The sequence below is a fragment of the Mytilus trossulus genome, chromosome 3, assembly GCF_036588685.1.
Source record: "Mytilus trossulus isolate FHL-02 chromosome 3, PNRI_Mtr1.1.1.hap1, whole genome shotgun sequence".
Classification (NCBI taxonomy): domain Eukaryota; kingdom Metazoa; phylum Mollusca; class Bivalvia; order Mytilida; family Mytilidae; genus Mytilus; species Mytilus trossulus.
Window position 1 is genome coordinate 11,472,967 of NC_086375.1, and position 16,133 is coordinate 11,489,099.

The 16,133-nt window shown below is 31.5% G+C and overlaps 1 protein-coding gene across 1 annotated transcript; it reads right to left on the reverse strand.

Moving 5' to 3' along the window:
• Positions 1-3,797: 3,797 nt before the first annotated feature.
• Positions 3,798-14,008, reverse strand: LOC134709238 (TATA box-binding protein-associated factor RNA polymerase I subunit A-like). Its single transcript, XM_063569405.1, has 10 exons — positions 13,224-14,008; positions 12,393-12,454; positions 11,399-11,504; positions 9,345-9,483; positions 8,102-8,223; positions 7,012-7,164; positions 6,345-6,408; positions 5,742-5,859; positions 4,763-4,917; positions 3,798-4,010 (listed from the first exon to the last, which is right to left on the reverse strand). The coding sequence occupies exons 1-10, from the start codon at positions 13,338-13,340 to the stop codon at positions 3,934-3,936; spliced, it is 1,113 nt and encodes a 370-aa protein (XP_063425475.1). The 5' UTR covers positions 13,341-14,008; the 3' UTR covers positions 3,798-3,933.
• Between the last annotated feature and the right edge of the window lie 2,125 nt (positions 14,009-16,133).

The following is a 16,133-nucleotide window of genomic DNA, read 5'->3' on the forward strand; positions in this document are numbered from 1 at the left end:
CGAAACAATAACACTTGTGTCTACGGTTTAATTAAATCATGTTTACTAATGCATTGCATAATGTTAAAAAAATGGTTGATTTAACCTGTTTTGTAGCTACTTAAACTTCTGACTTGTACGACAGTCACAGAACATCAATTTATAATCACAACAATATGTAAACAAAAACAACAGACATAAAAGTTTATAGTTTGCTGTTCGGTGTGTGCCAAGGCTCTGTGTCGAAGACCGTACTTTGACATATCATGGTTTATTTTTAAAAATTGTCACTTGGATGGAGAGATGTCTCATTGTCACTCATACCACATCTTCTTATATCTATAGCAGGTACAAATGTCAAAAAGGGTGCAGCAGTCAGTATTGTGTTATCATAATAAGAAACAAATATGTAAACAAAGAAAAAAATAATGGCATAAAGACATAGCCCAAAAACAAAAATGAAAGACAAGAAATTCAAAAAATGACAACAGCACAACAACATTAGGACGGGATGTATAAGTACCGAGCAACACCAAAGGTATATTACCAAAAATTAATAAGGACAAACCAGTAAACGTAATAATTTCCAAAGACAAATATAAGAAACTATAATACGTAATTTAAATGATGAAACGTGTCAGTACCTAGAATCTATTGGTTAAGACAACCATGTATTATTCGTGAAGTCGATAGGGAATATTTATCAACGAGGTATCTTCCGATGAACCTTTTTTTACAGAAAAAGACGAGAAGTTTTTTAAAATATACTGGTTCGTCGACTTTCTGCTCAGTGTCGTTTTATAAAGTCTGCGTAGCAACTGCATGATCTTGAATACTAGATGAGTTGAGAAATTTATATCTCATATGCAGGTGAAATTAGCATATTGCTACTAAAATGGGAGAAAATGATCTTTTCAAAATAAAAATAGGACTAGTTTGTCATAGATTTTGGTACTGAGTGACTGCTTATATCAATTCGAGGTAAATGTTCAAAAATGAGGCGGGAGAAGCTTTCTGAAGGGAATCCAACTCGTATCAAAATAAGATGTCCACAAGGGGATGTGCAAAGGTCGTTCATATAGGAACGACCTCCAAATTGAACAAATAAGTTGTCGATCAGTAACTCTAGCAAAATTATAACTTGTTTCTCTGTGTAGCATGTTATACCTTTTTGTTCATTAATAACAAAATATGACGTATGGTATCCCAGAGATATACATATATAGCTTATGACTCAGTTTATCTAATAGTTCGTTTCTGTGTGTGTTACATTGTCGTTTTGGTTGTTGCACTTTTGTGTTTCTGTTGTTTCGTTGTTTTCCTCTTATAGATGATGTGTTTCCATCGGTTTTAGTTTGTAACCCAGATTTGCTTCTCTCAATCGATTTAAGACTTTGAAACAACAGAATGTCTGCTTTATCCAATTAGAATAGTAATAAATCATCTAAACGTGATTTTATATTATTTTCAATTACCATGGGTTGTTCTTTTCTGCTGATATTTTACACCTTGCTATATCTGCTTCCTGCAAATTTAAATACACATTATTTTTAAGACTCCAATCTTCTCGCACTATCATTTTCCATGTTCAATGGACCATGAAATTGGATAAAAAAATATAATAATGCATAAAAATTAGAAAGATAATATCATAAGGAACATGTGTACTAAGTTTCAAGTTGATTGGACTTCAACTTCATCAAAAACTACCTTGACCAAAAACTTTAACCTGAAACATGCACTTTCATTTTCTATGTTCAGTGGACCGTAAAATTGGGGTCAAAAGTTTAATTTGGTTTAAAAATTACCAAAAAGAAATTAGAAAGATCATATCATAAGGAACACATGTACTAAGTTTCAAGTTGATTGGACTTCAACTTCATCAAAAACTGCCTTGACCAAAAACTTTAACCTGAAGCGGGACAGACGGACGAACGGACGGACGAACAAACGAACAGACGAACGAACGGACAGATACTCGGACGAACGGATGCACAGACCAGAAAACATAATGCCACTCTACTATCGTAGGTGGGGCATAAAAATAACCAACGTTGATACAAGTATCAAATACTACTTTGTAATTTCTCTGATTGAAACTAACATTATCAAGATGCTTGATTTCTTGATTTTTGTTACATTTGGGGGACATGTTTTTCAACAGACTGTCGGAATTTAAATGGGGATCAAATTGGGCTCCTCTTCTTGCAGACTTTTTTATTTATTATTATGAGGCTGACTTCATAAAGAATCTTTCTTAGGAAAAAAAGTAAGAAGTTAGCAATATTCTTAAACTTTACCTTCCCCTACATAAATGATTTTCTCTCACTAAATAGTTTAAACTTTGGTGACTATGAGTGCTTCGGTACTGACATGATTTATCATACTTTACTAAAATTGTCTGTTTATAAATTTTGAAATTATTATGAAACTAAGGTTTCAACTCCCTCAGGCAAAGTTGGCTTTAGACTAATTTGGCTATTTATTTTTGGTATTTTTGACATATAGCTCTTCAACGATTTTTGGTACTTATACATCTTTCGGATTTCAAATGTTTGGCTTTGAGCGTTCCTAATGAAGGTAAAACCAGAAAAACGCTTCGGATGCAATAAATTATAAAACGTGTTGTTTTCCATTTTTTTAACACATCTATCCCATCGAACTAGAGATAAAGGATACTTCAGATCATATCTTTGACTTAATCTAGAAATTGACAATGGGGGGTCTGTTAAAAACGAAACTTTACAACATAAGAGATGATTTTAGTTTCCCAATTGTGAACTTTCCATTTCTATGTACCAACATTCTAACAGAGCAAGCATACAAAGTATATATCTCCCAATTAATACTCCCAATTAATACGATATAATATTAACACTTTGATCATGTTATTTTGACAATCTTTTTCAATACCTGTATATGCCCTTGTTTCAATTCAGGGGCCTTAGTCACTGAATTGTCTAAATAGTTACTAATTTAATTACTAGCCAACAAACACTGTGATAACGAAATCAAATTCTACCTGTGCAGGGGTACTTGAGGACTAACAAGTTGAACCAAAAAGCAGTGCTTTAAAGTGGCATTAAAAACACAAAAATAAAAACAAATTGGTTCACTTCATGTATAATTTATTAAACTGTATCAAACTACAGTGGATTCATTTATTTTGGTGGGTACCAATTTTCGTGGATTGAGGAAAACTTACATGTTCGTGGATATTTCATTTTGTAGTTTTGTCGAAGTCAGCATACAAGCCATGAGACAATTTGTCATTCGTTGAACATTTCATTTTGTGGTTCCACTGTTTCCACGATTTCCATGAAAATTGGTATCCAACCAATAATAATGAATCCACAGTAGTGTTAAATTGGACAGGTACCAGTATAACACTTCAGGTAAAAAATAAACACACTTTGTTCAATCAGAACGTTTTTGTTCACAAAACAACTTCTTCTCTGTTTTGGTTTAGTTTAAACATATTTATTTATAGTGGATTGGGAAACAAGTTTTGCAACTTATATTAATCCCTTTCCACTTTGCGGGTGCGAGTGCTGCCTTGTAGCGGCATTAGCCTACTCTTTTTCGAAATCTACAAGGGTGTCTTTAACGTGCAAGAGATGTGGCTCTCTCTTAACACGGGTCAGCCATTTATCGTCCCTTTCCGACGGACTATCATCGTTTCCTCAAGACCATACTCGCAGATGGTGTCAAGGGAGAGCCGAAAATTGAGTTCCTGAAATTTCCATCCCAAACGGGAATCGAACCAGGAACCTTTTTGTTAGTAGTCCGATGCACTAACCACTACACCACGGCTCTGTTTTGGTCTTTGGAGGGAGTCCATCATTCAATCCTTTTACTTGTAGTCATGGGAACAGGTATCTGTTCTGAAATCTCTTCTGTAGATTTCATCATTCCATACGTATGGCACCATTCAGGAAGGCCTTACTTTTAAAGTCAAGTCACTGAGGACATTAACATTTGTATTTTAGTCTTACTCAAATGTTGAAAGTCTTTATGTATATTTTGAAAATCTGAAAAATAAATAAAATAACTTAAAAACAAAATAATTGGATCATTTATTTTTATATACTTATATCACTGCCCATATGGTTGTCATTTTTTAATAAGGGCATTTGGATTCGATTATCATTCTTACCGTATATACTGTGGAATCATTATTTTTTTGTGGAGTACAAATTTTTGTGATTTTCGTGGGTACAAATAAACCATAAAAATTAAATGTCCAAGTTTTTCTCAATCCACAAAAAAAACCCAGGAAAATAAATGAATCATCAGTAGTCTCTGTTAAACTTAATCATAACTTTTATAGAATAAGAGCTTGATTTATTGAAGGAAACCCTGTTGATTGCAGATGACTTTATGTTGATATGGATGCTTGCTGATATTTCATGGCTTTGGTTGGTTTACATAAGTTGAACAATAACAACAATGAGACAACAACCCCGACCAATGAGTCTTCAATACCTCTGAAAAATTCCTGCACTGAAGGGGGGCTTCAGATAGCCTCTAAACCAAAAATGTGTACTAGTTCAGTGAAAATGGATGTTATACTAAACTTTAAAACATATAAATGAACTAATATAAAAAAAAAACATACAAGACTAACGAAGGTCAGAGGCTGCTGACTTGGGACAGTTGCAAAAAAACATCTTTTCCTGGATTTATCTTTGTCAAGATTTCTCATACCAAAACATTTGAAAGCTTAAAATAGAACATACAAGAGTATGCATATGGAATAAACAAATATGTAAGTGACACTGACCTTGACCTAAAACAAATACTGCATATCTAGCTTTACATAAACATAATTCACATTCCTCCCTTGTTTCTGGACAGTCATAGCTGGTAAAATGATACTGAGGCCACCATGATTGCCTTATCTTCCAAATTTCTTCTAAAGTATGAATCACCTCTAAACTGAAATGAAAATTTAAAACCACTGCAACAGAATCTGTTATAAATGGAAATAATACTTTATAAATTTGCATGTGTCCTGAGTGCTTTCCTGGATATACTTTATAAGAATAACCCAAGTAATTATGAGGTCTTGAAAGGTTAATTTTGATTAGTTGAGGTAAGACGTCAAAGCAAAAATATAAAATAGCCTTTCAAGATGTCATAATTATTTGAACTATCATTACGAAGGCTCAAATCAAAACATTTAAAAAACAGGGATGTGTAAATGTGTAGAAATGAATAAAAAGGATCTAATTGAAGTTAAATTTATCTAATTTCAACATTGCTGAAGACTTTGTAAATACTGTGAATTCATTTATTTTCGTGGGTACCAATTTTCGTGGATTGAGGAAAACTATTATTGTCCTGGATATTTGATTTCGTGGTTTTCCAAAAGTCTGCATTTAATCATACAGAACATTTGCAATTTGTTGAACATTTAAATTGTTGGTTTCCCTGTGCCCACAAAGTCCACAGAATTTGGTATCCAACGAATTATAATGAATCCACAGTACCTCACTTTCGTGTAATTTATTTACAAGGAATTTATCAGTCATAAAACTACAAATGATACATAATTAGGTGTTGCACCATGAAACATAAATACATTTTGTTTCATTTCATTTCTTGCAATTTCAATGAATTTTGAAAAGTTGTTTTGCTTTTACATACGTTAATTTATTTTACAACAATTTGGTTATGGGCTTAGGTTGTAAATTGAACAAACTTTTTTTTTTTCAGAACAATCTTTTAAGTATGTGTCTTAATCAATCATTCTTACCAACCTTTTGTTTCTTGTATCAATCAAGTCTACCAGTAGTTTCCAAGGTTTTAATTCTTGCTGCCAACAACTGTAATCCAGTAAATAAAACAGGAAATTCAAGGCTTCTGGTATTTTATTATCTGAAACAGAAAAATTATCCTTAAAATATAAACTAATCGATAAAAAAATCAAATATTAAAAAATATTTAGATAGTGACAGAACAACACATTAGTTTACAAATGCTTTATTGCAGTATAAGCTTCTAACCAGAAATAAACTATAAAATACCAGACCCTTTATCTTTTTCTACATGTTACCGATTTGTATTTATGCAAATGATCGTGAAAGCCATAACAATAACCATTGTTGTAAGATGTCATATGAGTGAAATAATCAAATTTATCCTACATGTGAGATTATCTGTTTTTATATAACTTGGAGATCAAGGTACTTCATGACAGCGAGTGCAATAAATTCATCTATCTTTTTCATAAACTATTCATTTATTCCTATTGTTTACCTATTCATTTATCATTTTTTATGTTCCTGAAAATTGATGTTGTTTAAAAATTAACAATTCCCTATACATATTTGAAAAAAAAATGTGTTTAAATGAATTCCAACCTTCAACCAATTTGTTGCATAACTGTAAAACCAAAGAATCTGAGGGACACTTTTCTGCAATATTCTGAAAGAAAAATAACATTAAAACTGATTTTAATGGTGAACCAATTAATTGCATTATCAAAGTCTGAAATAGTGTTTAAAAATTAATAATGTTTAAAAAAAAATATATATATTAAATGCTAGGAAGAACAGTTTATTTTGTTATTTTTTATCTGTTTTTTTTTTATTTTTGACAATCAACTGTCTTCTCATTTTCATTTTAAAAAATCCAATTAAAGCTTTAAAAATTCTCTCTCTAGTAGGTATTGCAAAACCTAGTTCTATATAAACAGCAAAATGACATGAATGTGTAGGTAAAGGTAATTCTTTGGCTAGCTTGCTTATTAGCAGAACTGTGAAATCATTATAAGGTTAAGTATACTACCCTCCTTTTTGGAGTGTTCTAATCCTAAAGGAGGGTAGTATACCTAGCCTACTAATGACTTCACCGTTCATCTAGAAAGCAAGCTAGCCAAAGAATTACCTTTACCTACACTCCCAAGACATTTTTCTATAAAACATGTAAACACCATTAGATATGACTCTAATAAATGTACTACATAAATCGAATAATAAAACATGAATACCCTTATTAATTTCTGAATTAACAGTTATACATTATTACCATTAGTAATTGAATCTCCTCGTTCTCAGAGAAACCATTTCTTACACAGAAATAGTAGAAATATTTGTGAGCATTTAGATTATCTGTATTTCTGTCTCTGTAATCTGTCAGGATATCTTTTGCTTCTTCTGTTTTGTCATAGTGTTCTAAAATCTGAAACAGAAAAATATTTTTAATCATTTGTTTATTAGATAAATAAAATGACGGATGCATAGCTATATTAAACAAAAACAGCCATTATATGATGTTGAAACAAGGATACATCACCCTGAAAGAAGTATGTCAACTAAAAACAGTATTTGTAGGGGATATACTTCTTTGGGCAATCATGCTGTTTAATATGTGGTGGCAAATATTACATGTATACCAGGATTTTATTTTTTATTTTATTGTTGGTGTTTTCACTCTACTTTTAAGCACTGCTTTAGGGCTATTTCATGGCTGTCAGTTTTTATTGGTGAAGGAAGCTGGAATGCCCAGAAAAAAACACTGAATATTTACTTGGCTGACTCAATCAAGTATTTAATGCACTTGTTCACAAGATCAGTTTGCAGGCAGCAGAAAAAGGTACAAGGGAGACAACAGAAACAAAATATTTACAGAGATAGGAGTGACAGCAATCCCCTATTCCATCAAGCATCCCTTCTAATCAATTTTCAGTAAAAAAAACATGTTTCAAAATTAATGAAATAAATGAAGAATTTGTATGTAGGACACAGATGATGCCCTACTTGTATAAAATGCTATAAAGGGACATAACTAAAGAATTGTAAAGGTGACAGCTACTAAATTCAAACTTTATCTGCGTTTTGTGATATAATGTAATAAGCATTGTGTTTAAGTTACATAACATTTGTTGAAGCAAATGGTTGAAGAAAACAAATTTTGGGACCTACAGACCAAGAAGAGTAACACTTAATGCACCCTATGTAGACAGTGAGGGCATAACAACTGAATCAATTCTTGTGTTGGACAATCACAAACAAAAGTTCTTAACAAAGAAATTTGTATACCCATCCCATTCTAAAACATAATCTACCAGGACTGACATGAATAATTTGTTAACTTTTGAGTAAATTTGTATAAATACCTCTACATGTTTAGTAACAAATATATCCCAGACTCCAATCTCTCCTGAGACTTGCTGGAAACCAATCATAGCTTTCTGTGCATAAACAGCCATTATTTCTTCATAGTTAGATACAAGGTCACCTATAAATAGCAGGTAAAATTACTTTCTGTTAGTCCTTGTGACATAGATATATCTGTCAGACCTGTCATACAATGTAAAGTGTTGAGCTAGCTTTGAAATCAGGTTCAATCCACCATTTGCTACATACAAAAATGCCTGTACTAAGTCAGGAATATGACAGTTGTTATCCATTTGTTTGATGTGTTTGGGCTTTTGATATTCCCATTTGATTAGAGACTTTTTGTTTTGAACTTTCCTTGGAGGTTAGTATTTTTGTGATTTTACTGTTTCCATGGATATATCTGTCAGACCTGAGTCTTAGTCACAAAATGTGAAAAATAAATGGTTTTATAGTGCTAAACCTCTCACTTTTATACCAGTCCCATCAAATTCCGTTATATTTACAATGATGCATGAAGAAAACAGACATAACCCTGCCGCATTTTTGCACCTGTCCCAAATCAGGAGCCTCTGGTCTTTGTTAGTCTTGTATTATTTTTATTTTAGTTTCTTGTGTACAATTTGGAAATTAGTATGGCGTTCATTATCACTGAACTAGTATATATTTGTTTAGGGGCCAGCTGAAGGACGCCTCCGGGTGTTGGAATTTCTCGTTACATTGAAGACCTGTTGGTGACCTTCTGCTGATGTTTTTTTTTCTATGGTCGGGTTGTTGTCTCTTTGATACATTCCCCATTTCCATTCTCAATTTTATATAATAAATAAGATAGTCAAAATATGGGTACAGCAGTCATCGCTGCGTTACAATCTCAAAACAAACAAGCATTTACAAAAAAAAGGTAAATGAAAATGATTAAAGTAAATGTAAATTTAAGTTTGTTCAAATTATAATAAAACAAGCTAGGTCTAAGTAAGTACAGACACTAAAATTAATATGCATGTGACAGTTAAAGACATGGAACAGGTTAATATTTGAGTGGAAAAGAGAAAGAAAACAACAACAAAAAATAGTCATTTGAAATGGTAAGAAATGTTCTGGAAAAGGTCTTTTCTCTCTTGTATCTTCAAAAGATCATTGTCTCTTAACTTGAAGGCTAGCAAAGGATTAACATACCATAAAAAATTGTAAATTCTAAACTAATAATGTTCAATGTAAACCCCTATGAACTCACTGACTTACTATTTTCATCCAAATCTTTAATTTTCATCTTCAGAAACTTCCATTCCACATACCATACCAAACCTAGATACGATTTGTATAAAACCTCAGTGTGATGATCTCGAGCATTCTTTTGGAATCTTGTCTGTTTTATTTTTTCCTAAGAAAAACGCAAAATGGTCAACTCTCTATTCATTATCAACTATAAAAATCATTTAGTGAAAACAATAGAGTATAAGGTGTCAAAACTGTAATTCAAAGTTAGTTTTAGATTTTGATTTATCACAAACAAAAACAAAGGAGTAGGTTCAGTAAGACCCCTTTTTGGCCCCAAAATAAAGCAGTTTTACAAAATTGTTAAAATGTATACTTTTAGTTATTCATTGGAAAGTAGAATGCTCCTGCTAAATAAATATGGGCTGTGTTTGACAATGCAATGCACATATATCGGGTACTAGCATCATTAAGTCATGCTTAATTACTAAAATCTTCACAATTATAGCATTTCAGTTATATTTTAGACAGTTTCTGTCTTAAATGAAAGTGGCCGCATTCATGTTCATTCTTAATATTGAAATGTAAGTTGTATTTGATGATAATACATAACATATATAAAGGTTGATGAGGAACGAGGCCACTTTCATTATTGACATAAACATCTGAAAAGTGACAATTTTTGGCATATTTGATAGAATTTTCATATGTAAGCTAAAATCGAGGCATTTGTAATGAGTAAATCAGTCAAAATCATTTACATATACTTATTGAATCAACTAAAATAGACACTTAAGTGTTTAAAAAGTGTCTAAAATCTTTCATCAGATGAACTTGAAATTTGAGGCAAAAATCAGCCCTTACCGAATTAGCATTGTGGCTACCAAAATCTCTCTCTTATATGATGATTAAAAACAAAAAGAACAAATATTCCAGCTATGATTATTTGGAATATCTTCTAATTTTCACTAATTTGTACTATATTTGTATAAACTTCAAGCTTTACCTGTATTATTAAAACTGGGTTTTTTTTAAAGTGATTATTTTCAAAGGGTTAAATATTTCATAGTGGTGTCTTGTCAGGGCTTTGTTTGGACTTGTTTGTTTGCTTTTTGGCCTTGAATGTTTGTCCCTTATATTTTATGAACTGTGCATTAGCATTCAGATATCGCAGATCAAATTTATTAGTTCATAGTGTGTTGATTTACGTTTTTGATTGAGTTAAGCCTGCCAATTGAAATTTTATGATGTGTTTTTCTATGTTGTGATGTCATGCTATTGTTTCAGAAAAAGGGAGAAGGCTTGGTACCATTAAAACGTTTAATCCCGCTGCAAATGTTTGCACCTGTCCTAAGTCAGGAATCTGATGTACAGTAGTTGTCGTTTGTTTATGTAATTTGTATGTGTTTCTCGTTTCTCCTTTTTTTATATAGATTAGACCATTGGTTTTCCCATTTGAATGGTTTTACACTAGTAATTTTGGGGCCCTTTGTGGATTGTTGTTCGGTGTGAGCCAAGGCTCCGTGTTGAAGGCCATACATTGACCTATGATGGTTTACTTTTATAAATTGTTATTTGGATGGAGAGTTGTCTCATTGGCACTCACACCACATCTTCCTATATCTATATATTTTTAAAAGAAAATACCACTGTACCTACAATATCTATTAAATAAACATCCTATAGTTAAAAGAAAAAGGACTGAACGCTCTCCATAAAAAAAACCAGTTAAAACAGAATTTGTCTTTAAAGTAAAATCCCTCATAACTTACAAGTTCTTAATGAAAGAGATTTTATGCAACTCAAAATGATTTCTGCGATTGTTTGATTATTTTTTGATGGTACATGTACATCCTGTCACACATTTTTCATTCATCAAAACATCTCACTATTTTCTGATTGCACAGCTCTGAAGTTTTAGTTGTCTCCCCTTATTCTGTTATTCAAATATTCAACGTAGATAATAGGCAAAAATTACTCAATTTCAAATAGTTTCATATTGCTTTGGTACATTGATTATAAATGTATACATACAGATATACATGTGGGAAAAATATAATCACAATAAATATCATTCTGACCTGTGAAATCTGTTTTGCATCATCAATTTTACCATGATGAAGTAAAAACATGAGGTACTCTAACAAAACTTCCTGACAACTGAGTTGACGTACAGTCTTCAATTCCCTACAAATCAAATACATTTTAATTATAAAACAGCTTATAGATACGCATTACACAATCAAGCTTTGTCCATACAGAGAGTTCATCAACAATAAAATGAAAAGTCTCTATTAGGTTTGAATTATATTGAATTAGAATACTCCCCAATTTAAGTCAGCCGTTATCATACACAAGATTGATAATAGAGGTTATTATATGAGCTATTATTGGGATTTTTTTCAAAGGAACGCAAAAAACAACATTAAACATCAAACAATGGCACACTTTAATGTTCATTTTATTGTATATGCAATATATATTTAAAAAAATAAAGAAAGTTAAAAACATTTGTGCTAGCAGCTGAGAAGAAAAATGATTCGTGCGAATTTTCCGACCTAAACCTTTATTATTTGTTTATCATATGCAACATGACTTGTTTCACACATCAAATATTGTTTTTTTCTTCTTGCTTGATTACCATGATTACAAGTATACTTTTATTTTTTTCTAAAATCAAAGCCTAGTATGAGCTAAGTCCAAATATCCCTGTCAGATCAGAAAATATAAATAAACTTTGTCCTATATTCAGTTCAAAGGGGTTCTCATTGGGGGGTTCTGATCCAGGATCCTGCTTACTTTTTTGTCAGATTCCCATTTTTTTTGTCGTTTCCCGGGTCCTGCTAGACTTCATTTCATATTTTCACGACACAATAATTTTATTTTCACATATCACTCTTACAAAAAAATCAGCAATCCCGCATCTCGCTTAGACCCCATTGAGACCCACTTCAAATAGCTAATGGGTAATTATTAAAAACCTAAAGCTGTTCTTATATTACAATGTATTTTTATGAAGAACAATTCTACCAGTTTTGAATTCCGCAAATATTGTCTAGGAAAAATCATTCTTACTTGACAAGTTGCTGCACCAATGGGACTGAAGATTCAGATACATACATAACTTCCATACTTGTCTGGAAATACAATTAAGCATAGGACAATATTTACTTTAGATGTATGTTTCATTATAATACTTTATTCTTATTGGCTAATTGCACATCACGTGTCATTCCTTCAGCAATTGCATTACTCAATAAAACTTTTCATTTATTATAACATGTGGTCCCACAATAAAATGCACAGGTGAATTAAATAAAAAAAACATTATTAAATTCGTGTTTTCATGATCAGGGCTAAAAAATATAACTATAAGTATTGAATGCTTCTTTTTGTAACTTCATAGGGCTTCCGCACTTCATACAAAATGTACTTCGGTCAAGACTTTTAAACCCCAATGAAGTTACAAAAAGAAGCATTCAATTCTTAAATGAATTCTACAGACCATGTAAAACATAGAGTAATGTATATTGAGCTAAGCAAACTCAAGTTTATGTCATTTGAAAAATGACCAAAATCAGATAATTAAATTCCTGTACTTGTTGAAGGACAGACCAAATAATTTTCAAATTTTCAAATATGCTTTCATCATGCAGCTGTCAATTCTTATAATGTAATAAAATTTCATAAAATTATTATTAAAGCAAATAAGGCTCTTCACAGTTAGTTTGGCTATATTGGATAGGGGCCAGATTTTTTAGAAAAAGGTGGAAATAGTATGAAAGTATGGGAAATCATATGTGTGTTTCCAAGCATCTGCTCTGTTTAATGATTTTTTCTCATATTTTTCACACCATTTTTACACCAAAAGCCACAAAACAAAATTGATAAAATATAATACTGTACCTTCCAGAATGTTGTAAGTTCATGTTTAGATATCTGTTTTATGACTGGTACCACTTGAGACCATCTATGGGAGGACAAACATTCTCTGAGAACATCCAGTAGTTTGGGTATGACCATATCAACATTGTTATCTCCCTTCGTACACAATGGATCATCTGTGTAAAATAAATTAATCCTTACAACATTCAAGATAAGCAACAATGATTTAAGGTGGTACCTAACACTTTAACTAAAATTAATTTGGCTCGTTTAATTTTCTTAAAATTTGGATAAAGTATTTACTTTGACCCTTTAACAAAAATATAAGAATTTCAAAAAATTTGAACCAACCTTTTAATCAGAAAAAATACACTGGTTTTATAGCAGTTTTACAAACACTTATTTTAATCATTGAGAAGCATAATATTCCCTTATGAACACAACATCATTAAAAGGATCTGCTGAGTTTACAGAGTTATCTCCCTGTAGTGTTAGGTACCTCCTTAAGTTGCATGAATAACTGAATTATCTGGATAAAAACAGACAAATTTACACTGTTTTATGCAAATTGGTTCGCAATGATGTAAAGTAAAAAAAGTTCCCTTAAAATTTTGCATCACACAAATTTGACATCATAATTAAAAAGTGATTTGTTGTTTCACTTTGATGTCAGAAGTTAATCAGGAGACAGATCTACAGTCCTCTGGGTCATACATTTTGTAATTCAGCTATATACCAAAAGTGTAAATATATCTTACTCTATTAAACATGTTAAAGCATGAAAAACAAGTATTGTACACCAATCAAAAGTACTTAATCTAACGCTAAATGCCTTAAAAGTCAGTGGTTCTCTTTTTTGCCTTATAGATTAACTCTGATGTGTCATCAAGTAAAAATCAATTAGATTTATCACATGGATGAATACACCTCTCATCATGAATATGATAAGATGACTACTGTAAATTCTGAGATTATTGTGTGTATTTATTACTTAGATTTTGTCATTTTAAACTAAAATGAGATTTTAATTTTAGCGATATTGAGAGAAATCTTGTTTAATTCACAGAAAAAGTTTCACAATGTGAGTTTAACTTATTGCTATTTTAACCCTTTCGCATATTTCGCAATAATAAAAACATCTCAATAATTTCTAAATTTTTAGTATTTGTGTTACAAGTGTTAAAACATCCTTCAATGAAAGAGTATCTGATATACTTACACATGTATATCATTTACGACACAAAAATGGTCAAGGGACTTAGTATGACTCATATTGTTTATATATATATGTTATTATCAGTTTATGGTATTTGCCTGTTTTCAGTTCTTTGTCCAACGTATTTAACCAAAGCAGTGGTGCACTTGGATCCTCTGGTGATGAATCAAACAAAATTTCACAAATGTCCCTCTGCAAAAATAAAATATTAGAACTTGTAATTTACATCAGATGATCTGACATACAAATATATCTCAATATGAAAAATAATAAATAAAAAATGAGCCATGGCAATTTATATATATTTCCCAAGTTCTAAAACAGTTCTGAGAATATTTGTGAGAAAATATAAATAAAATACTTCGCTGAGCACAGCCTGATAAGACATCAGAGGCCGAAACCCTGAACAGTTGTGGAAAGTTTGGACACATTATTCAAGAGTGATACTGTCTGCTGTGTCCAAACTTTCCACAACTGTTCAGGGTAAGACATCAGAGGTCTTATCAGGCTATGGTTGGCAAAGAAAGTGTCTGAATATGCATTGTGATCATATTTTAGACATACAAAATGTAATATATCCAAAATTAAATTATATGAATTTAATAAATAAAAGAGTTGAATCCCGCTAAATTTGGGACTACTTTTCACAAGTGATGAAGTGTGGCTAGTTGGTAGGACTAAATATTTCAAACTTTTTCCTCCTGAATAGAGGTGTAAGTTGGATTTCAAATCTCAGATCCGGACATCCTGGCATTTTCATTTTTCAGGGGGTGATGCGATCAGGAATCCTCTAGATTTTTCATCTATTTGAAGGTGATTACTGATAATTTATATTGCCGATTATTTTTTAACCAGAAGTTAAAGTATGTTAAAAGTCAAAATCGAGATATTACATAGTGTCTTTAACAATATTAAAAGAGTAAAATTACTATGTTTAACTGGTAATGATATCGATATACCAATTAAATTAATTTGCATTGAAGTCTATGGAATAGGTAGAAGATTCTTATTCGCATCACCTCTCAACATTGTTTACATAACACAAAGTCTAATCATTGATTGGTCAGTTACATGTTGGTCTGCAATTGTCAAGAAACGTAAATCATGGAAAAAATATAAATATTCAAGAAATAATTTGTCATATGTCAAATATGTGAAGGATCGCAATGAATGTACAAATACTGTTAAAAATGCCAAACTTAGTTTTGAACAAAAAGTGGCCTCAGAATCAAAGACTAATGTAAAGTCGTTTTGGAATTATGTTAACAGTAAACTCAAGACTAGATCAGGAATAGGTACGCTTGAGAAACCGGATGGTACTTTAGCATCCAGTACTGCTGACAAAGTTGAAGTTTTAAATCAGTTTTTTACTAGTGTTTTTACTCAAACAGAGGACTTGAAAGATTATGATACTAATTCAGTGTCGAACAATTATTTAAATGATATTAATATTTACCAGGAAGATGTGATAAAGAAACTTAATAAATTAAAGACAGATAAATCTGCAGGACCTGATGGTCTTCATCCGAAAGTTTTATATGAAGTTAGACATGCAATTTGTTATCCATTGTTTCTAATTCTTAATAAGTCTATCAAAGAGGGGAAAGTTCCAGACGATTGGAAAAATGCCTTAGTATCACCGATATTTAAGAAAGGAAAAAAACTAAAACCTGGTAATTATAGACCTGTAAGCTTAACATCAGTGGTATGTAAGA

Coding starts and splice junctions, on each gene's coding strand:
- LOC134709238 (XM_063569405.1), bottom strand. CDS start 13,340: ATGGTCATACCCAAACTACTGGATGTTCTCAGAGAATGTTTGTCCTCC. Junction 11,505..12,392: donor TTGGTGCAGCAACTTGTCAA/GTAAGAATGATT, acceptor TTTGATTTGTAG/GGAATTGAAGACTGTACGTC. Junction 6,409..7,011: donor AGGAGATTCAATTACTAATG/GTAATAATGTAT, acceptor TTTTTCTTTCAG/AATATTGCAGAAAAGTGTCC.